Genomic DNA, 22,782 nt, shown 5'->3' with positions numbered 1-22,782 from the left:
ATCAGTTGTGGATCTGCTAGCGGATTTGGTAACTGCACAGGATAGTCCCGGAGTTCAGGAATCAAAGGATCATATTTTTTTACTTAAGTTTTAAGAGGAATCCAGATTTTAAATTTTGACTGCTGAGCCAATGACGTTGGAGATGACAAAGTTCATTGAGTGGCTGGATTGATCTGATTGTTCCCTATTTGTATTCCCTTGATCAAGGGTGCTACAAGTTTACCATGAGTAAAATTGGATTCAGCATGAAAAAAAAATACAAATGAAGACAATTAATTTCACACAGGTCAGGTAAACCATCAAAGACTATCACTCAAAGAATGTTTTCTTCCCACTGATTTCTCAGGAAGTCTGGTGGATTGTTATAAAATATTTGCCAAAGCAAGTACACCCTGAACTACTTGCGAAATGCAAACATATTTTCTTATCAAGGAGCTATGCCTAAGCAGCCTCAGGATGTAGCTCTTACACATTGTATAAACATCAAAGCAGCGTGCTTGACAAAGTAGATTTCCTAATTAGCACCAGCACTGCAGGAGCCCATATGGTTAGGGTGAGGCATAAGGCTGGCATGTACAGTGCTAAACTACCGCCTAGGCAAAGATTTTCAACATTACAGACAGTACCATGAACAGGCCTAGCTATTATTAAGACTAAATTGCTGGTGATTTACAGTCTAACACTGTTAGCATAAACAAGCCTCAACCAAATTGGAAACACTTGATTCTGCTCATCCCTCTTTAGCTGCCATGGCACTTGTGGTGCATCATGGTAATTGTAGAGAAATCCTCCACCTCCTTTTAGTAAGACCGACTCTTTCCTGTCAGTCCGTTGGTACTGGTGGATAAATATCTATGTCAGCACCCAATTTATTAAATTACAACTTTGACAAGGGATTTGAAATGCCCTTCTTTGCAATCTCTACAGTATGTTTACTTTGATATGTAGTATATCAAGCATGGGCATGTCATTAAGGCTGCTTCATGTGTCCACAGCATGTCTCGTGTGACTTCAACAGAGCAGGCGGCCACCCTTGGAGGCCTGAAGGGCTCAACAGAAGTTTTAGAAATTAGCATGGCCCCCGGCATCATGAAAGAAGGGGGGGGAAAAGTCTCCCAACATGTGTGTGACACATCAAACAGCTTCCTCCATACAGCCAAGCCCCATAATAAGCCCTTCACATGTATAGGGATTTATGGGAGCTATGTCGGCCATGTTAGAAGAGAGAGACGGTGGAGGGGTATATATTATGTTGCAGGCGTGTTTATTATGATTTCCAGACTTCTGAGGACATTTTTGGCTCTTTTATTCAACAGAGAACAGGGACATAAGTCTCCAGATCACAAACTTTAATTCCCAGTTTCGGTCCATGTGCTTGGCTTCTTGTGGTCGGGGATGGAGGGACCCAGCCAGTCTCATGCTGGGGTGTTATGGAGGAGCCTGTCATTACCTACACTACAGCAGTATGGTGTTTCTTTCCACAGCCAGTGGTAAAGGTACAGTACACAATAAGACGCATTCAATTCAAGCCCCAAAAAAACAGAAGTCTTTACACTCAAAGTAATTAGTATTCCACCACTGCTACCTGTACAAAGAACGACAAAAATCCTTAAAATCTCAAGTTATTTATCCACATGGTCCACCCAATTCAATACACAGCCTTAATCGTCAGCACATAACAAAAAGACCATAAGCTACAAGAAAATGAAATACCTCCTTTTCCATTGCTCTATTTAAGCACATTCACGCAAGTAGAAAGAACGGCATTCATGGCATTTCTGAAATACTTGTGTGTTTATGCGAGGGCATATAGTAGGTGGAGGGAGCAGAGGGGGAGGGAGGGGATGCAGAGGAACCAGCCTCTCAGCCAAGTGGACAAAAGAACAAGCATAGCTGCTGTGTTCGTAGGCTGGCTGTGTGAATGGCCCAGACAAAGGCCCTGAGAGAAGGGAGGGAGAGAGCGCTGCGTCTGGGCCCAAGATGAGGAGGGACACACGGGGCTTGGACTGGAGAGGGAGTGAGGGAGGGAGAGCCAGGCCTGGGGAGGGAGGGAGAGGCAGGGATAGGGCTGGTCCTGCGCCCACGCAGGGGAGGCTCGGCCTTACAGAACCACTGAGGCGGGACCATGTGTGGTCCATTATCACACCCCGCAGGCACGACATCCCCGCCCCCCTCCATGGAGAGACTGATGCCCCCTCGCTGCCCCTTCCTGGCCGGCAAGAAAGGGGGAAAAGGACAAAGGCCCTCAGAGAAAGAGAGAGGACCATCGAAGAGGAGCGAGGGAAGGAGAGCCACCGTGTAGGAGAGAGATCTTAGGGGGGGGGGGGGGGGGTCGGGATCTTTGTGGACTTCCGCTTCTTCAGGGAGCAACAATGACGGTGACAGGTGACAGAGGAGGACAGAGGGAGGACAGGGGTACGACAGAGAAAGGGAGTAGGAGGTAGAGAGGTGGGGGGGTAGACAAAGGGGTCAGATGGAGGAGAGAGGACAGGGCAAAGGGTCGGAGGGTGGAGGTGGCTGGTGTGCTGAGGACACAGAGGTCCTCCCACGGAGCGGGCGTCTTTCCGACGAGTGCACCGCGGGAATGGCGTCTTTCGTTTCAAAGTGAACTCGTTAGCTCTGTTAGACGCACACCGCGATCACATACGAGTTATCACAAGCTCATTAACGCACACAATGGTTATTCATTATGAATTATAACCATGCATGAAAAGGGTGTGTATTTGCCTGAAAAATTGGACTTCCGACATTCAATGAGCTGCAGCAGTGCTTCACATGAGCATATATTTACATTTAGTCATTTAGCAGACGCTCTTATCCAGAGCGACTTACAGTAAGTACAGGGACATTCCCCCGAGGCAAGTAGGGTGAAGTGCCTTGCCGAAGGACACAACGTCAGTTGGCATGACCGGGAATCGAACTGGCAACCTTCGGATTACTAGCCCGATTCCCTCACCGCTCAGCCACCTGACTCCCTATATATAGTCGAACCGTATACTGTATTCCAGAAAGACGCCCACGTTTCCACTCCTGTAAGAATCCATGCAGCGCCCCTTCCTCATGAGACATCCGACACTTTCACACAGACACAGAAGGAAACAGATGGGGGAGCACTGTCCTTCATCAGATCCCAGATACACACACACACACCGCCCGGCCCCTGCCTGCGTCATCCCGCTCCTCACTGTTTCCAGGTCAGTCGCCGAGACAGTGAACGCTGCCTCGCTCAGGAAACATTGCCTTAAAGAATTAAGGTCAGCTGCCCTGCTCTTCCCAGCCTGAGGATCAGAGATCAGGGGGGGGGGGAGACTGGAAGAGCAGAAGGATAGCTGACGTCACTCCCGTCACCCTCCCCTGACTGGCCTTGTAGGCCGCCGCTTACACAACAGGCTTCCTGTGGTATTATGAGCTGCTTAGAGAGGATGATGGGGGTCAGGGGAGGCTTGCAGTCCGGATCTGGGCCAGGCTTGCTCTGCTCTCACGTCCACCAACGCCGGCACCCTGCGAGCTAAGCATGCACGCTCTCGCAAACATGCACGTACACACAGTCACACCATGCTGTTACGGCCACTAATGCGCTCATTTCAAAGAAGAACAGGAAATTCACATACAGGACGCAGACTTCGGTATAGTAGGGGGTCAGGTCAACGCAAATAAGCACCTCATATAGGGTCAACGCCAACCCTCTGGCAGAAAAGCCGGACATCTCCCTCAAGTCATCTCAATGTTGCCAATAAGGTTGCATGATATGACTCACTGATGTCTCCCTGCAGCTTTGAAAATAAGTCAAATCAACAAGTCTAAAAATAGAGGTGGTGATTCTGAACACTGCAACATCTGGAAATATCTGCCTTACGCACAGCCTATTTCACCATAGTTATGACTATAAACTATGTTTTCAGCCCATCTGTGTGTGTACGTGTGCATGCTATCTGTATATGGTAGTAAAAAGCTTGTTGCTAAACAGTTTTACTGTGTACTCGCCCGTAAAGAGGGAAACGGCAAAGAAAGTTAACGACAGAGAGAGCAGGAAGATGACTGGCCACCCAGGGGCTGATGGAATGGAGTTGGGGACTCACCCGAAACCTACTCCATCATGGTGAACCATCAAACACAAGCAATGCTACATTCGCCTATGGTCTGCATTGTTCGGCCATGTTTCTGTTTAGTGGGTAGCAATCCTGCTTTACGTTATGTAACACGTAGAGAGGAGAAGAGATCACTGTGGAGAAGTTGTCAGTCTGTTTTCTGGTTTCCTGTGTGGAATACCCCTCCTAGTTTGTTCCTGAACAAAACATGTTTCTCACACTACTCATCCACACAGGAGAACCAGAACCAGACCTCTCTGGATGGGCCAGACGTATAAACCTCTCCCCACATCCTCAAGCTCGTACGTCCCTGAGCCGCCTCTGTTCAGAGATAAGGAAATGACACGCGAATGTAAGCGCAGCGGATATCAAAGCGTTGGGATTCAGATACGGCAGGGAGGTGAACTCCTACTTTCTCCAGGCGCTGGTCTGAGTAATGAAGTGACATATCTGAGTAAACTGGCAGCGAGACAAACTCGTAAACACACGGTGCACTTTCAGCACACAGCACCGACAGTAATATATCATGTGCAACCTACATACAATAATAATAATAACAAAGCTGGAGGAAACGCAGACGGCATTCCTGCTGGAATCCTCTTCTTACAGAGTCATTTGTTATCGCAGGTGGCCCAATTTCACCCCCTTGTTCATTCAATGATCTCCTTAAACAAAGATTTTTTTTTAAATCGAAACAATATTAGAGTTTTTTCTTTGTTCTAATGAAGGCTGCCATTCATAATGAAAAACACCGCACTGGTAGACTAGGAATAAGTCAGCGTTTGTGTCAAAATGCTCTTGACAACTACATTCATGGATGTAGATTAGATGTGGGTTTTAATCCCTTTGTTACATTCTAGGTCAAACTGGAGTGGGGGGTGGGGTTTTCCTCCACCTAGAGCGTAGTGCGAGCAAGGCTGCAGTACTCCAGGCAGACAAGCAAACAAGACATCCATGTGGTCTTCCCGCCGCGGGCCCCTCCCCCACCCCGCCCCTCAGACACACCAGGAGCAAACCCTGGCACAGTGACCTACTAACCACACACCCATGGGAAAACACCCACCAGCACACACAGTGGGTTTCTAATAAAGTCAGCAGCAGGGATGGGGCCCGTGTCTGGAAAGGTAGAGTTGTGCAAAGTGTCTCCCCAAAACCGTAATCGTTTAATGAGTTCCCTCAGTGCCATGGTGCCAGGGCTGAAAGACAGGCAGGCCTGGTCCCAACACGCAGCCGGCCAGGGCTGGCCAGGGCTGTGAGAGCAGGCATGGAAAACTGGAACAGTATGGAGCCCGCGAGGAGAAAAGACAAAGAAACACAGCTTGATGTAATTCATCATGAGTTTCTTGTGTGAAGTGTGCCCACCACAGCTCCATTTTCACTGTTCCTTTAGTATACTGTCAGGAAGAAGTACTTTTACTCGTGGAATCACTTGGTGTGAGTGTATAAAGCCAGCTGCTAGGCGGTCCAGCCAAGGACACTCCGGGCCTAGGAACGCCACGGTGCTTTTCAGCTAAGGAAAGACCTTCACACTACAGTACCATCCATTCCATCTGATCCAAAACTCACAAAGTAATGCTATTTCATGTTAGTTGTACTGAAATCACACACCCGCATATAATGGTGCAATGGGATGAGAGCGTTTTGATTTCACGTGAGGACTGAATCTCTTCAAAGTAACCCGGAGACGAGGAGCCTTGCGCGTTGTTTTCGGTAGAACTCGTTCCTGCATCGTCCAAGGCGGCGGTGACGAGTGAGAGAACCATCGAGGCCTTCTTTTCGTGTGGCTGGGCGTGACACGTTCTAAGTCAGTGACAAGTCACGCAGGATTGGGAGCGGTGAGAGCAGAGAGAAGGCTCATTTTTCACATGAACTGGCATCGCCGTGGTAACAGTGTCCTCTTCATCTGAAAAGCAACCGAAAATGGCAAGTCCATGATACACCAGACCCAACTAGAATTTATTTACATTCCATGCCCCATTTGACTTGGTTTTTCATCAAAACAAAGACTGTTAACTGAGCTCCACCCATGCTTAAATCGAAACATAAAACCTTTCTAAAATAACGTGCAAAATGTACAACTTAAGACAACTATTTATTGGATGGTGGCACACCCAACCAGCCAATAATGGACAGTGAAAATGCTCTGTAATACGTGCTATATTTATGTTGGGTTTACAAAAATTAAACGGTACAGAAGCAAACTTCTAGCAACATTGGCAACGCAAGAGTGTCTGACTCAGGGCCTTTACTGTATACTACAGATATGTTTTGAGAAAGGATCTAATGAATACACGATGTGTACTAGCCTGAGAATTGGATATGCAACTACTGGAAACAATTAATAGCTCTTTTATGTGTTCCTTCCAGCTGTGCTGTAACTTGGATCCTCTTTTGTTCGAGAATTGCAAACAGCTCACTCACTGGAATGCTAGATGAGAAGAAAATGCCAAATATCTCATAGTTATGTCAGTTATGACAACCAGTACAGTGCCCGTTTGAATGCAATATTTTTATGATCTGGGAAAGGGGGAGTGTATCCTGCCGCGGGGAAGGATACCACATTGGATTGATCCATGGCTTCATCGCTTAGGGCAACTCAACATGCTGGAAAACAAGTTTATATTTATTTCTTGCGAACAGCTCATCCAAGGAACTTCACACTCCATCCCGCACATCCTTGGGTCCTGAGCAAGTCTGCTGGATTATCTTCATGCAGTGCCCGCTTCTCGAGAAAATAGAGCCACAGGTAGACACACACACAAACAGATTCCTGCCCTTTTCATCACTCTCCTTTAAAGTACTAATTCGCGTATTTCAAAAGAAAGATCTCGAGGTTCCTCAAAAAAGAATTTGGATAGAGTGGGATATAACAGTAGGATACAAACGATTAAAATGGTCATATCCACATCTGACAGGGTTAGAGACAGACAGTGGGGCTTTTGTTTGACAAGAAGCTAACAAGCTAATAAACAATGCTAATGCTAACATCCCATGCTTGCCGTTCCACACCACAGGGACCACCTGTTCATAGCCCTCATTACTGGCGACTGGGAGGTCTGTGTGTCTTAGAGCAGGCATATGAAACAGCCTCACTCATCCCTGAGGAATCCTGCAATAAAATCTCTCTCGCTGGGATCTCACAGATACGAGCTCATAAACCACAGGCTGCGTGGCTAAACTGAGCATAAACGACCTTCTCAGGAACACACCATCTCCAGCACTAGTCCACTGGGCCAATTGGGTTTAAGTGTTGGGAATTTAGTATGACAAGCTTAAAGCAAGAATACATGACTGCTCATACTGGGTGAAAAGATTACTAGCCCCATCACACAGCAGAACCAGTTTGGTCAACAATCCCTGAGCCAATCCTCAGAGATTATGGGTTTGCAGCACTGAGAGTCATCCAGCTGTGTAGTCGAGAAGGCCTTCTTGTGTAAGAACATGCCGATCCAGAAATAGAGAGGATCTCCACCAGACTAGACTCTCCTCATCACCCATCCCCAAAAATCTCTGATTATTGGGGCCATTGTTGATTGTGAGGAGTCCTTAGAGCGCCTCACTGATCCAATCCCCCCCGTTTCCCTTAATGACCCACAATTCCTGTCATTAAGCTGGGATAGAACATGGGTTGAGCTCTTTTCTGGCCAGATTGAGCGGGCACAAGGCCCAAGCTGTTTATACCCTGCAGTCTTGATCTCATTTGGGAATGAGCAACACCTACTACAGAGTACAAACTCTTTAACCCAAAAGAAAGGAGAGTCAAAAGTGACAGTAGAGAGAGATTAACACATTAGAACAGGTAAAGTAGGTACTTGTGTACAAAGAGGGAAAAACTTACCATATGATGAACAATTCAACCCAGGCTGCCACTCAGATCTCTGATGGCAAAGTTCATCGCTCGCAAACTACACAGCTCTTTATCTGGGTCTTTATTCCCTGATTCAGATTTCTTAACCTTCTTAAACCTAAATCACAGAGTGCGGTCTTCCCACACATAAACCTTTGCAGGGCTTCCGTACTGATGCAGATATCCCATCCCATTTGGACTTAGTCAGAACCTAATCTGCCATGGATGAGCTCTCTGGAAGAAAAGTAACAGCCTGAGAGGAATGATACTTACTACAGATGAATCACATCAAGGGCAGGACACACACATTCCGTCATGATCTGGGATTTACAGTAACTCCAACACTGCCTCCTCCAGACAGGGGCGGGGTCAGTGTAACGCTACTGTGACATCGGACACAGAGAAAGAGAACTCTGGGACTCCCTCTGCCTGGAGGTCCAGAGCTTGTTGCTTTCACATTTGGATACAGCTGGGGGGGGGGGGGGGGGGGGGGAGGTTTAGCTCATGAGTTCGAGGCAGTCAACACTGTCTGGATGGTCCTGTCTAACTGATTTGTCAGCTTTGCTCACCACTGGAGGGTGATGAGGGTAAGCTGTTGCGGAATAATTGAATCGCTTGGGGGAAAGAGAGTTCCCCATTCAGCCATTTGACTGCTACTGAGAGCATTCCTGGAGCTTAGTAGATATTAAAAATTCAAGTCACCCAAACTAGGTTAACACACCAAACAGTTAGACATTCTCCTGAGCTCTGGGACAGCTTTGTGGTGGAAGGAGGGAGAGAATCTTCCAAAGAATAATAACATGAGAAGTTACTAACAGGTCATTCCTCCGTGTTAAACTCATGCCATTCTGTTCAAGATACGTATTGTGTTTCATTACCTTGATATCTCTTAAAATGACGGGAGTTCAAAATAATTATTTCTGGCCTGTGGTACAGAAAACCACATGGTCATGTCTGTAAAAGTCAATGGGCTGTGCAAGAATATGGTCTGTCTGTTATGATATCACAACGGGAGAGAAAGCCTGCATATTACAACACCAAAGCAATCTGAGAGACAAATACAAAATGGTTTGTTCTTCAGTACATCCACTTAATTGATCTGCAGTCCCTGGCCACCCCCTTAGTCTGCACTTGAGCTCAACTCAATTACCAGCTTTGTGCTGTGATGCTTCCCTGACCTGTTCTGCCCTGCTTTCATGTGGGAAGGTAAGATCATTTTCTGCCTGAAAAAAGGACCTCGATGGAACTGAATTCACAGCTTACTAACACACCCCCCCTACACACACACACACACACAATCACTAGGCGACAGAGGCATGCCTGTTCTGTTTCAAAATAAAATAGCTGAATGCTTTGTTTGGAGCACACTGGAGGGAGGACTCTGGTGGAACAGAGGAGTTTAAACTTGAAAGATAGTGCTTTTGTTGACTTCGGAGCCCAACATCCAGCATGTGACGCATACATCAACATGTCAATATCAGCATCACTGACCTTTGATGGGCAGCCAAGCAGGGAGAAGAGGAAGACCATGGACGAGTGAAAAGACTAAAAGTGAGAAGGGACCCAATTCATTTCTTTGATGAGTTCATGATCAGTCACAACATCCAGAACCATACGGTTGGGTTTCAGTAGGAGTGCACACATCATTAAGCAAACTGTCTCCGCTCGAGGGTAGTGTTACAGCATGATGTAGGCTGAACAATCAGGATCTCTGCGGATGCTCCGCTCTTCCTCTGATGCAACTGTGTTGCGTTGTCACGCACGTTCCAGTGCGTTCTGTGGCGTTCTGGGCCGTTGGTTTTAAACATCTTCCAGACTGTGGGATGGTGGCCCGTGGCCAAGTCCCCCCATGCATGACTCAAGCTTTAGCCCCAATATTTGGTGCTACGGTCTTCTGCTGACAGACTCAAGCACACACAGGCCGGTCATGCTGACCATGAACGCTGCATCTGAATGCTACAGATTCCCAATCTACCTGCTGGCACTTGCGATGCAGTGTGTGGTATGGACTCCTAGAGAGAGTCCTGAGGTGAGGGCAGGCCTGGGGGGACCTGTTTTCATGCATGGCACATGTAAATATGTGTAAATAGCAGAGCTGACGCCTGGGTTCTGACAGCGAGCCCCAGAGTTGGCCCGCCTCCCATCTGATCCATGCCGCTATCAGACTGTAGCTGCTACTGCAGCAGCACCACTGACTGGTGCTTGGGCCCTGATCTGACACAAGTTGCCGCAGCACAGGCAGGACTGAGCTTTATGTGACAGTGGCTGCTGGGACAGCTGGCCAATCCTGGTAATGCAAGCAAGCACAGACTGTCAAACTCACTGACATGTTGGGAAAACAGTTTGACTTGCCAAGTGACACTATCTTTGATTAAATAGAGATATTATCTTATTTGTTTTCGACGACCGAGCTTCCCAGATATCCAGCATTTGAAAGGAGGGGAGATCCATACCCTGAGGTAGGCCACAACGTTTCCCAGGTTACGCAGTTTTACATCTTCCTCATCTCATCGTTAAAGATCCCCCCCACCCCCCGAGATTAATTCTTTGGTTTGGAAGCCCCGACAAAAATAAATATGGCTTCTGTCATATCTGGGCATGTTTCTGCAGACGAATAGAATACAAGCCATAAATCCCCGTGGAGTATGATAATTAAGATCCGTATCCATTCCTGCTTTAAAGCAGTAAAGTCACTATGTGAGAAATACTGCAGCTCAGGCCATGAGGACACTTTTCTCCAGAGACTCCATTTTGAAACTTGGATCCTTATACCCCCCTTCCCCTCAAACAAAAACACGAGGATTCTGCCTCCTTCAAGCCCTTAGGGTCTTAGCAGAGTAATAGAGTTTTAACCACAAGAGAGGGTTAAAACCGGGATCAAGACCTGGGTCTCTCAGGGGGTTTAAACCTCTAATCTGGTTTAGCTGGACCCTAGTCCTCCTGCAGCAGCTGTCACCCATCATCTCTCCGAAGGCAGACGAATCTTCCCAGAATTAAAGCTTCACTAAAATTCCAGTTCTCTATTCTCTGTCCCAACCAGAAGACACCAACACCTAACTAGGGTGGTGCATCTAGCAGACCTCATTCTCCTCTCCGAACCTGATCAGGTTAGCAACTGCATGGTGTAGCCCAGTCCACCCCTGCTAGCCCCCTCCCTGGTTCCTCTGGCCCGAGACGATGATTAAAGGGACTTTAATGGGGCGGAACCAATAAACAATGGCAAGCATCTTACGAGAGAAGAAATGTAATACTGTGAAAACCTCTGATCTCAGATGACCTCTGAAGACCGAGCGTTATGTTCCGGGAGGACACGTTCCTTCTGACAGGCCTTTCCTTATAAATAAGGCTCAGATGAAGGGCGAGAGGGAGTAACGGTAGTTTATAGTTTGTGTTCTGAGGAAAGACAGAAGCTCTATCCACTGATGTGACATCCTGTATCCTGATCTTGGCAGAGCTGAGGAGAATCTGTCACACAAACAACAGTGAAACCACCCCTCCATGTTTGTAGGATTGTCCACACTGCAACCACTAGATCATATAAACTACAGCAGCTAGCATTCTAGAAGAACTGGAGCTAACCAGTCTCATAGAGACCATGACCAGCGAAATACTGAAGTAACTCAGAGGTTGTCATGGGGCTGGGTGGTTGATAGCCAAGACCAAAAACTGTAATACATAAACATTTCATGAAAGCAACAGCCAACTGCTCAAGAATTCCCTGCAATATTGACAACAAGCCAAGAAGAAAGAAGGGGGTTATTTCAATGACTAACGCTTAAATGTCAAACAGATATTTCCAAGATGTTCAATGAAACAGCTGTTGGCTACTAACTAAGGTCATTCTTCATCCAGTCCTATTGTTTCTCATGGGACACAAGGCCTTCCTGGTTGACCACAGGAGCCTGGATAGAGAATGAAGGATTTCAACACACTGCAAATGTTTGCACCAAAATCAAGGTTTCTGGCATATTGTGTTGCATGTTGCTTGTGCAATGTGGCACTTTTGAGACAGGATTCAGTCAATTGGACAGCACAGTTAAGTTGAACTTCGGAAGGCGGGACTTCCATCTGAAAATAGAAGCACACTGCTGAGACCCAAACAAACACATTTCAACACAAGGGCTCTGGGTTGGCACATGGCAGATGTCTTTTTGAAGCCCTCCCGTCATAAAAACCCTCCTCAAAAGTCCCTCCTCAAGTCCTTTCAGAACCATAACGCCTCATATCTGTCTGGCCCAGCATCCCTGTATCAGAACAGAACCAGAGGAGAACAGCAACAGAACCTGGCAGAACGTGGAGCCGAATCTGGTAGCATGTTTTCCTCTAATCACCAGCCCCCTCTCCCACTCCACCATCAATGTTAAGGAAATTAGAAACACTTAAAATCCCATTGTGCGGACAAACAGTGTAGGCCCTGCCAACTCATCTGCTCCTCACGACACAGCGTATTAATCACTCCCCCTCCTCGTCTCTCCCCATCAGGCCTGTGGAGGGGAAGACAAGCCACAACCCCACACACACACACACACACCTCTCTGATCTTTGCATGTCAGAGAACACATGCTGTGGGTCACACGTGATATGGTGGGGAGGGGGCTGGTGTTGAGGGCTTACGGTAGTGCACTTTCACTGCTTCATGCTAGTCAAATATTTAGCCTACCTCCGTGCTCCAAACATCAATAAATGAGAGCATACATCTTTTTGGGACCTTCTCCAGTCCTGGAGAGCATTTATAATGCATTATAGTGGCATTGTAGTCGAGGGACAACCCTCTATATTCCATTCTGGATTGGCTTTACTGTCAGACTGGGCTTCGTGACAGCAATGGGCCAGAGTTAAACTGAGATGCAGTACTTTACCTCTATGAGGCCAAGCCATCTAGGCTTCACTGGGAAACTGGGATACACACAGGATCAGCGGTAATCAAAGACTGCGGTCTTGAAACGCGAGAGGAGACGCCAGCGTTCACAGGAGAGCTGACGTCATAGCTGTCGATCTGGTCCGTCCGAACAAAGCAAGGGGTGCGAGAGAGACACCGCTGTACATGCCTCAGAGCTGGGGCTGGACAACCACACACTGTGGCCGCCATACTGATGTGTACGACATCTAGGTCCAGCTGCAGTAGAGCCTTCCGACCCAGCAGTCAAGCAGAGTGACGGGTACTCCACATTAGAGCACCAGGGATGTATTTGGGAATGACACCATGGTGAGGTAGGGAGAGAGAAAGAGAAACATCATGCTTAGACTGAAGCGTCCTCTGCTGATTTCGGTGGACTCTGGCCTCTCTTCTCAAACCAGTCAATCACCCTGGCTAATGGTTCTACCATGTGGTGATGAGGTGGGCCACAACCATGGCATGGGGAAGGTGGTAGATGTATGGGGAACGGAGGTAGTCTATAGCCTAGAAGCCAAGGAAATTTCAGGTCATGTGAGGGGCAGTTAGTTAATTAGGTGGTGAGATCTCTGACCTCATCAAGCTCAATATTGTATATTTTACTGGATTTCAATGCAATTCCTGTGTACAGGTGTGCTTGAATGGCCCAGGATGTTGCCTATTATTTTTGTCCTTAATGGGGGACTCAAAAGTCAAAAGTCCAAACATTTGAGTGCATACAGATGCGTAAAACACCAAATCAGAGCACCGATGTTTTTCCAAAACTCATGAACAGTAGCCAATAGGTATGTGGTGCAATGTGAGCATGCCCACCCTGTGCAGACAGATCAGTAAAATCCACTACTAAAGGCATCAGAACAGAGCCTGTGCACAGCACAGCAACGACCAACTCAGTAAGCCATCCTCTCTCTCGCTCCCTCCGTACCCCCTCTCTTTCTCGGACGCTCTCACCAGATCGGATGCCTATTTATTTTACTTGAGAGCATATTTAGGAAGTCTCATTAGTGTGTCAGACTGGCTGACAGCCCTCCACTTCACCCTCTCAAACTCTGGGGCTGAGAAGGAAAAAAACCAGCACGCCCTCTCTCATACACACTGCTCCTCACAGTCACACTCCAAAAATAAACCTGGCCTGGTGTCCTCCCCATGCCTGGGAGAAAGACCTCACGGGTCTGGATGGACCATGGAGGGGGAAGTCCCAGGCAAAGTTCAAAGGTGAACAGAAACAGCATGGTTCCAGATCTCACGGATCAGTGCAAAGTTAAAATAAACTCCTGGACTCGTGTTCACATTCAAAACACTGACCGGGACTAACACTTAGCAGTCTTTATTCATGGTATGAGAGAAGATAAGGGAGTGAAGGAGAACGGGAAAGAAAGAAAAAGAAAAGACGCGAAAGAAGAAGTGAAATGTGTTTTTTGAGAGAGCGAGCAAAACAAGAAGAAAGAGAGAGAGAGCGGGGGATGAAATGTAATATTCTACAACATAAGCCATTCTCCATCTGGAGAAATGTCAGACTCGTCTGTAGCTCAAAGGCAGGAAAAACTGGATGAGAAACAATTCAATTTACACCAAATTAGATTCACAATGTTGTATAGCGCAGTACACAGAAAAGCTCAAAAAGGTCCAGAAAACATTCAAGTAACAACCAGCTGGTAGTGGGGTCGGGGGACTCTGAGACGAGGCTGGCTTTAGAAATGACTTAATGTCCAACCAGCTCGGGTTTCGTTCTCTCAGAACCCACACAGCCGCTTGATGAAAGGCCCCAGAGGACTGGCCTTACTGCGGGGGAGTCAACTCTTGCCCTCGATGTGATGAAAGACAGGAATCACACTTTCGGTCAGAGGGGTCTTTCTATTCTTAGCCCCATGACAGTACTGTCTGAGTGGGTGTAAACAAGCCCTGGTCTCCCCAAAGGGGAATCAAGCACGGACCGCAGGTAAATCACAGAGCAGGGCCCAGTGGACTCAACAGTTGCAATCAGAGACAGCTTGTCACAAAATGGGCTTCCTCCTTCAGTGGGGCCGGGGGTCTTTAAGGACAAAATGCACAGTACCAGTCAGCCCGTTCTGGGATCAGGAAGAGTCTCTATTCAGTCGAGGTGATGCGTTTCCTGCTTTCTCTTCTGACCAAACGTGGCATATAAGGATAGACTACAGCAAGGACAAGGGAGAAAATGGAAAGTGCAGTTGTACAGGAAGTAAAGTAAAGAGGTAGGACAGGATGTAGAAAAGAAGGCACTGTAGGACAGAATGTAGACCTCGTGAAGAGGGCTATGTAGGACACGATGTAGGAAAAGAGGTAGGACAGGAAAAAGGGCCCATGTCCTACATGTGGCTTACCACAGTCAGGAGAAACTAAATACTGGAGTCATTACGATCAATCACCTCCACCACAATAAAAACAGAAACATAGCGAAAGCAAACAAACTGGCATTGTCCTTTCTGCTCCAAACCATGCTTTTCATTTCAAGTTTGTGTTTCCAAACTCTTTATGCACCCCTCTGTTCCTCCATCCCTTCACCGATGCCACCCGCTGATGAACTGGCATGAAAGAGAAGCTTCTGTGGGCCGTGACGCTCTAGATCCAGTCCTGCCCATTAGCCAAGCCACGTACGCCAACAATACCCTGACCCAATTGGTTTGAACAAGCTGGTCAACGAAGGTGCCGCATCTTTACTCACATACCACTCTGAGGTTTTATTTCTTTGTTGGCCCAAAACAACAGAGCAACACATTCAGAGCACCCTACTGCCCCTGCCCTACCCCCGGGCAATAAGGCCCTTCATTAGCCCGGGATGAATACAAGACCTCTAAGCCCTCCACAATGGACAAAGGCCATGGTCAGGATGTGTCAGGCCCGTGTCACAGTGCCAGTGCTGTGTGTGTGGATGACCAAGGCCACCGAGATGGAAAGGACTAATGGTGGGTGGGGGGGTGGGGGGGAGGGGGAGGGGGGTGGTTTGGGGGAAGCCTCATCTTTACTGAGAGCGGCAAACTATAGCATCCTTGTTCGAAATTGGCAACAAGCGTGTTTTTGTCTCTAACGGATTGGTTTCTGTGCTTACGCTCGCCCCCCCCCCCCTCATCCATAGCCCTGTTAATCCCATTAATATGAAGGGAGCAGGGAGACCCATTAGAGTAACCCTGATGAAATCACATCATCCGAGGCCTGTGTGGATGACGGGCGGGCCGCTCCACTCCTGGCCGTGAGAAGACGTCCCACATGCTGTGTGAAAGCAGAGCCTACAGGGAGCGGTGCATTATCACAGACATCGGCGTTAATTGTGCCAAAAGGACCCTAGCTTAATTACCTATTATGTTTTGTTTAAAACCCAGACCAGCCTCTCAAGTCTTCAAGTCAGCTTAACTGCTTATGCCACATTACTGTGTTGGAGTGTTGAGGGGTTTTGCTATGCAATACTGGCCATGCGCAGGATTTCCAAGGGCCTGATGATTCAATCTTCAATTATTAGTGTCTAAGGTGATTAAGACTGTGTGTGTGGTTGTGTGTGTGTGTGTGTGTGTGTGTGTGTGTGTGTGTGTGTGTGTCAGAGCACATGATACATTCTGTGAGATAATCTGTTAGACTTTAATTAAATAGGCTGCAAGGAGATTGTGAAATGGCAAACTGGGTACAGATTAAACTGTGGAGCTGCGTGCTTGAGTTAATCTCTACCGCGAGCTGCCCACCACAGGCCCAGAGCAGTAAACCCTCCAACTACATTTGACCACACACTCCTCCTCTCCTTGCAAAGAGGGCGGGGGATTGGCCTCCCTGCCGGCCTGCCTGCCTGCATCTGTCTGTCTGCCTGCCTGCCTGTCAGCCTGCCTGCCTGTCTGTCTGTCCCACACAACCCCACGGCAATCATCCAGTCAATCACATACAGCAGGTCATCAACCTCACTCCCCTCGACAGAGTTGGCTCTGCACTATGCAATCTCTTTAATGGCTCATTCTAGTCAGCTTCAGCAATCAGAGTCTGTAGGAGATTTGCCTTTAGCTTCTCCACAGCCCCTGAGTGATAGGGACAAGGCCATCTCAGATGACTGGACGGGAGGGAGGGACCACAGGTAGAGAGGTAGGAAGGCTACGGATGGAGGTGGAAGCTCACCTCAACAGGGACACAGCTGCCTGTCACGCAGAACAAACAGTTGTACAGTAGCTCACTGTTCACATACACACACACACACACTCTCTCTCACTCCCTGGGGAGCTAATTCTAAAGTGTTGAAAGTCAAAGTGAAAACCAGTGACCCAGAGTAGAAGGGCAAGAGAAGAGCTCTCTCCAGAGGCTGGTTAGACAGCTCGGTGCTAGACATTGTAAACCTTCTCCCTGGCCCATCACTCACAAGCCAGAGTGACGATACTGTGTTGCAACAGAGCACCGACACAACACAGTTTCATGTTACAAATTGATATACTTCATTTTTAAGTGTGCACTTATCTGAGGTCATCTTCCTTCCCTAAGCAGAGGACATAAAGATAAGTAGGAAATCTTTTTTTTTTTTTTATCATACCTAAAATCAATCACCGAGGCGAGAGAAAATGATACTTGAATTCAATTCTAGGGGTTGTTGACAGTGAGAAAAATGATCTTCACATCTCGTCAAGCATTTCTCATGCCCCTAAATCTGAACTGATTCTCCCCTAAAATGCTTCGAGTAATTTGGGAGGGTTTGCAGGGAGGGAAAGCGTTGCACAACCTCTCATTAATAGTATTTTTAGAAACAAATATGCCTATGAGAGTCTCCGTTATCTTGCCTTTGTGGTGAGGGTGAAAATAACATACAATTTAAACTACTTCCATATCTTCTGGGAAAGAGAATTATGTAGAGATGTGAAGGCAAGTATCTGCGGCTGGATCCAAGCTGAACTCTCTAAGCTATAGATAGATCTGGCCTGGATCTAGATACAATATAAGACCAGTTCCCTTAGCACACAGTATCCTTGTATATGAACAGGAAATAATATAGGATATCATCAGACAGCATTGATAAATACAGGAGATTGAATCTGAGATGAGTCAAACCAGGAGATGTACTTTTCTGGCCAGTGTTGGGAATCATGAAGTTTTAAAAATATATATATAAAAAAATATATATAAAAAATATATGATAAAAACATTGTTTATATCATACAGTGCAATGTATGGATACAGAGTCTTCCATCTCTCTGTCTTCCCTCTGTCTTCCCTCTGTCTTCCCTCTGTCTCTCCCTCTGTCTCTCACTCTGTCTCTCACTCTGTCTCTCACTCTGTCTCTCACTCTGTCTCTCACTATGTCTCTCTCTCTGTCTCTCTCTCTGTCTCTCTCTCTCTCTCTCTCCCCCCTCTGTTTCATGTCATGGAGGATCTCCGAGATCGCTTAATAACTTCAGTGTCATGTCATCTGGAACCCTGACGTCTCCATCTCTGTCCTGGCTCCACTCAACATAACACAACACTCCCCCACGAGAGCCCACCTCAAAACCTAACACTACTAAGGCCAGCAAACCCTCAGAGCCCCACAAATAGCATCTGGAAAAAGACGGGAGAGAGAGGGACACAGAGAGTGAGACCAAATAGAGAGAGAGCGAGAGAGCGGGGGGGGGGGGGGGGGGGTGTGGCTGCTGCGCAGTGAGTCCAACTGAACGGTGGTAATTACAGGGAGAGATGGGGGAGATGCTCAGACTACTGGGGTGACGCCCTTGGGCTCTAGACTCTTGACATCACCACAACGCTAGCCTAGCTTAGAGCACAACAGGAGAGGAATCGCCACTGAACAGCAGGTCAAGCCAGCTTAAGTTATTTTGATGATCTGTCTGACCAGAACCATTACAAATTCTACAGATCTGGACACTATAATTACATTGATTGCCATTACATGCATTTGCTGCAAGCGAATTCAAAGACGCGCACACACAGACACGTTAAGAGGCTAAGGGTGTTAGCGCTGGTTAAAGCTACTTAGAAAATGGTGTCATCAAACATTGAGATTAATTATAGTTGGATACGTCTGTTCATTCCTGAGGAGAAATAATCCATTCAGACCATTCGTCAAAACATCCACAAGAAAACATCAACCTTTTACTCCACATGTTTTCCAAACATGTGGGCATGTTGTGTGATGTGAGCAAAACAATGTGATGACAGATTAATACCCTACAAGTATCCTCACAAGTTAATTATCATGGAATGTCACTCCTTGTCTACCTAATATAAGTGATCATTTTACCAGGTTTGTTATAACTTTAGGCAACAAACATCCTTACAAAACCAACAGTGCTGACTATACAATACAGGTGGCTCTAACCTGACCACAGTCACCATACAACCAAAGAATTAGCCAGGTCATCACAGCAGACTCTAAATTAGAGTCTGGGCATGTTTATAGAGTCCCAAAGATTGGGTGATAATTCTGCTTTGACATTTATCTGTTCTCTCTCCTTCCAGCAGCTCCTTTCTTCTCTCCTACGCCTCCGCAGTTCCGAAGGTTGTTAACTAGACACAAATGACCTTTGTGACGTACTACCGTCATTTTGCCATGTGGGTGTCAAGGCTGTGTCTGATCATGATGAGCAGTCCCAGATGGACTCCACTCCAGCTGATCACACGCCAGGGACATATCTCATCTGACAGGGACCCTACGCACCACAACTGAAAAAGTTTTTTGGGAACAGACTTTTTTTTTGTGGGGGGGGGGGGGGTTATTGTACTGGGAAAAACAAAACATGTTCTCAAATCGTGTATTTTAGAAAGCATTTCAAGTCTAAACACCACAAGCTACAAATTTGAAATAATGTCATCCTTGTTTATTCCACTACGATTACACTATAGGGTCGAACTGAAAAGCCAAACAGTGAATACTGACCTGGACACTCCTGAGGGCTGACAACTAAACTGAACGATGCATCTAACCAAGAATATTCTCATGCCAGACATTCACAAACATACACACACACACATACATACACCGTGAATAGTGGAAAGTCCAAGGGGAAAGTGCTGACATCTGCTAACTGCGGGTCTAAAATAAACAATACTAAAACGGATAAAACTGTACGATAGCGTAACATGACGATGTTTTTATCACGCTAATGTCAAAGTCAGCTACTACACAAGTTGTCTGGTAAGATCTTTTTTCGCTTAGTTGGAATATTCTCTAGTTAAATAAAATGGCTGTGTTGAGAGAGTGAGAAAACAGCGAGACAAAGAAGACAAGTGAGACAGAAATAAAGACAAAAATTAAGGCATGAAAATCAAGACAGAGAGGACAAGAGAGAGAGGACGGAAGCCTTTGAGGCTTGTCTGCCCCCTGCCACATCACAGTCTTGGAGCAGCAGCCACCCAGTCTGCAGCATAACCCCTCGCTAAGTCAGCCTGCCTGTCAGCCATCCAGCGTGTCATCCATCCAACCACCCATCCAACCAGTCAGCACTACTCTCTCTATCCTCTTCATACTGCGGCCACTCCCTGACAGCTTTATGGAGTTCCAACACCTCCGTAAACATGAGGGATGATCAGACCTGAGCACACAGTCCAAGGCATCCTCCCTGCCACAGTGAAGTAGAGCAACGAGACAGGAGGACGTCTTCTGTTGTATCAACGTATGGTGATGTAGATTATAGGGAACACTTAAGAGGGAAAAGAAAGATTCCACAACCCCTCTTGCTGATGTTTTTTTTAACATACACAGGCTAAACAACATCCCCTAGTCTAGGCTTTTATGGTCGCGACAGTACTAAGAACAGCGTGACTTCATTTGTGTCTGGGGAGGAAATGTATTCTCTTTAAATATTTGACAGAAGTCATGTTGGTTCTCTTTAAATAACTTGATATGAGTGAGCTGGAACCAGGATGCATTTGGATACAACAGCCACTTAACCGTCTTAAATCTAAAGGTTAACAGCAAGTAATACAGTACTGCAGTAGAAATCAGAATCAGAATTTGGTTTATTCGCCATGTATGTTACACAAACACAGAATTTACTGTGGCAGGAAGGACCAGGAAGTAAACTATAGTGCTAAACCATTGACTTACCAAAATACCAATATATTAACATTCTCAGGTGATATTAGACAATAGACTACAAAACATTGAACGTTATGTTAATAATTCTCCACTTTAAGTATGTATCCACAGTCCAACTTAGATAAGACAACTAATGTATATTTTTATCTACACTACTCAATCTAAGCTATTACTTAGAGCATATAGGTCTTTGCAGATCAATAGTTTCCCGTATTGACTGCTGATAGGCATACAACAAATGGAGACCTCTAGACTTCTGCTACATTTTCTTTCATATTATTCTGGGGTGAAATAGTTGTAGTTATTTAACCAACAAAAAAACAAAGCCAAATGATGAAACAACTTTTAACTTACATTTTTAAGGTGGGCACAATGTTTTCAGTGTTTACACAACACAAAGTGTTGGCGTTGTGGAAACAGTAAACAAATTTGTAAAAAGGACTGCTATTTCGTTCTGTTGCTAGTTAGCTGTAGTGAGCCGACCACGTTCCTATGTAGCCTAATCAACAGTGCGGGACTGTTGCACCGCACAGGATTTAAACTTCATGCATGATGTTGTTTACTGACTGTGCCTTGGCATTGCGATCTCAAAGCACGAGAGCCATAGGATCACATCTCGTTGCCAACAGATTTGTGAGCACGCCGTTCCAAACCGCACATTATAGAAATACTCTCTGGATTAGACCAGACATGACGACGAGGATTCCATATGACTGTATTGACAGTGTGACCAGGTCAGACATGGCTGACGCGGTGTCTGTGATGTCGGAGTGCGTGCTTCATTCATTAGATCTAGCCTACCTGTCATCGTAGCAGAAATCGGCACCCAAGGTGTTGATGTAGAGGACCAAAGCCACGGCGCTGCAAACCAATTCTGCAATCATTTCTCAAAAACAGAAAGCAAGGAAATAAAAACTCTAAGAAAGAACAGTAGAGAAAATCAAACTCGATCTCTATTCTCTATCTCCGTCTTTGTCAGTATGTTTTTTGCGAAAACAGAAATTCCAGTTCCCCATCCTCGAAGTGTTGAAAGTGAATTGCCTAGTCCAGACACCGTCCTCCTAACCCATTTTGAGCTAGAGGGAGACAGTTTTGATGCAACATGAATAGTAGCAAAAACGCCACCATCTATGACTGCATTCGCACGCCTTTCTAGCGGAACTGTTCGTCTGATGCATAGCAGCGGTCGCTGGATAAACGTAGAGATTGAGCCGCGTGTGGTAAGCGACCCTATGCGCAGGCGCAGTGCCCCTCCTCCTTGTGGACCGCACAATGAAGGATGCTAAACTCAGCGCGCTCAATGCACACCTTTCGTTCAAGAGATGGGGGGCTGGCCAAGCTACACGGACACGAGTCTATCAGAGCGTATAAAAATGAGCAGTTCTGTCAAAGCCGTTTAAATGCTCCTGACTGAACTGAGATACTCGCCGCAAATTATTCATTGCAGTGGGGTTTCTCACAAATTCGTCTGCACTACAGAAATGTGTATACTTTGCCTTGTATTCATTCATTGTCATATACAAATATTTCTGATGATCCTCATTTAAAAAAAATTGAATAATAGAGATTTACAGTTTAAAGTAAGTTTGACACATGCAGAGTAGTTATTCAGATCTAGGCTATACAGGCTATGAAGTGTAGGTTTAACACATTTATTTAAATGTGTTAAACCTGGGGGGGGGGGGGTTGAAGTGTGACTGACTATCACAAGACTTCTAGGGGACCGTTGATGTGTCCAGTAGAGGGCTCTTCCTCGCGTCGGAGGCATCAAACAAATTGGAATGTCATTAAATCACAGTTGACCAGAATTCGAGTACCATATGGAACATTTTTAGTACAACTCCCACTCATTCCTCTCTCTCTCTCTCTCTCTCTCTCTCTCTCTCTCTCTCTCTCTCTCTCTCTCTCTCTCTCTCTCTCTCTCTCTCTCTCTCTCTCTCTC

The 22,782-nt window shown here is 46.4% G+C and overlaps 1 protein-coding gene across 1 annotated transcript in view; it reads right to left on the bottom strand.

Annotated features, from left to right (window-relative positions):
- tmtc2b (transmembrane O-mannosyltransferase targeting cadherins 2b) overlaps window positions 1-22,046 on the bottom strand; it is a 68,546-nt gene extending 46,500 nt beyond the window's left edge. The window contains exon 1 of the mRNA XM_062462283.1: window positions 21,642-22,046. Within this exon, the coding sequence (XP_062318267.1) occupies window positions 21,642-21,724 (83 nt within the window). The 5' untranslated portion in view covers window positions 21,725-22,046. The remainder of the gene's footprint in view (window positions 1-21,641) is intronic.
- Window positions 22,047-22,782: the final 736 nt, after the last annotated feature.

The sequence above is a fragment of the Osmerus eperlanus genome, chromosome 5 (genome assembly GCF_963692335.1).
Source record: "Osmerus eperlanus chromosome 5, fOsmEpe2.1, whole genome shotgun sequence".
Lineage (NCBI taxonomy): Eukaryota > Metazoa > Chordata > Actinopteri > Osmeriformes > Osmeridae > Osmerus > Osmerus eperlanus.
Note: the sequence above shows the minus strand (reverse complement) of the source record. Positions and strands in the feature narration are given on the sequence as shown.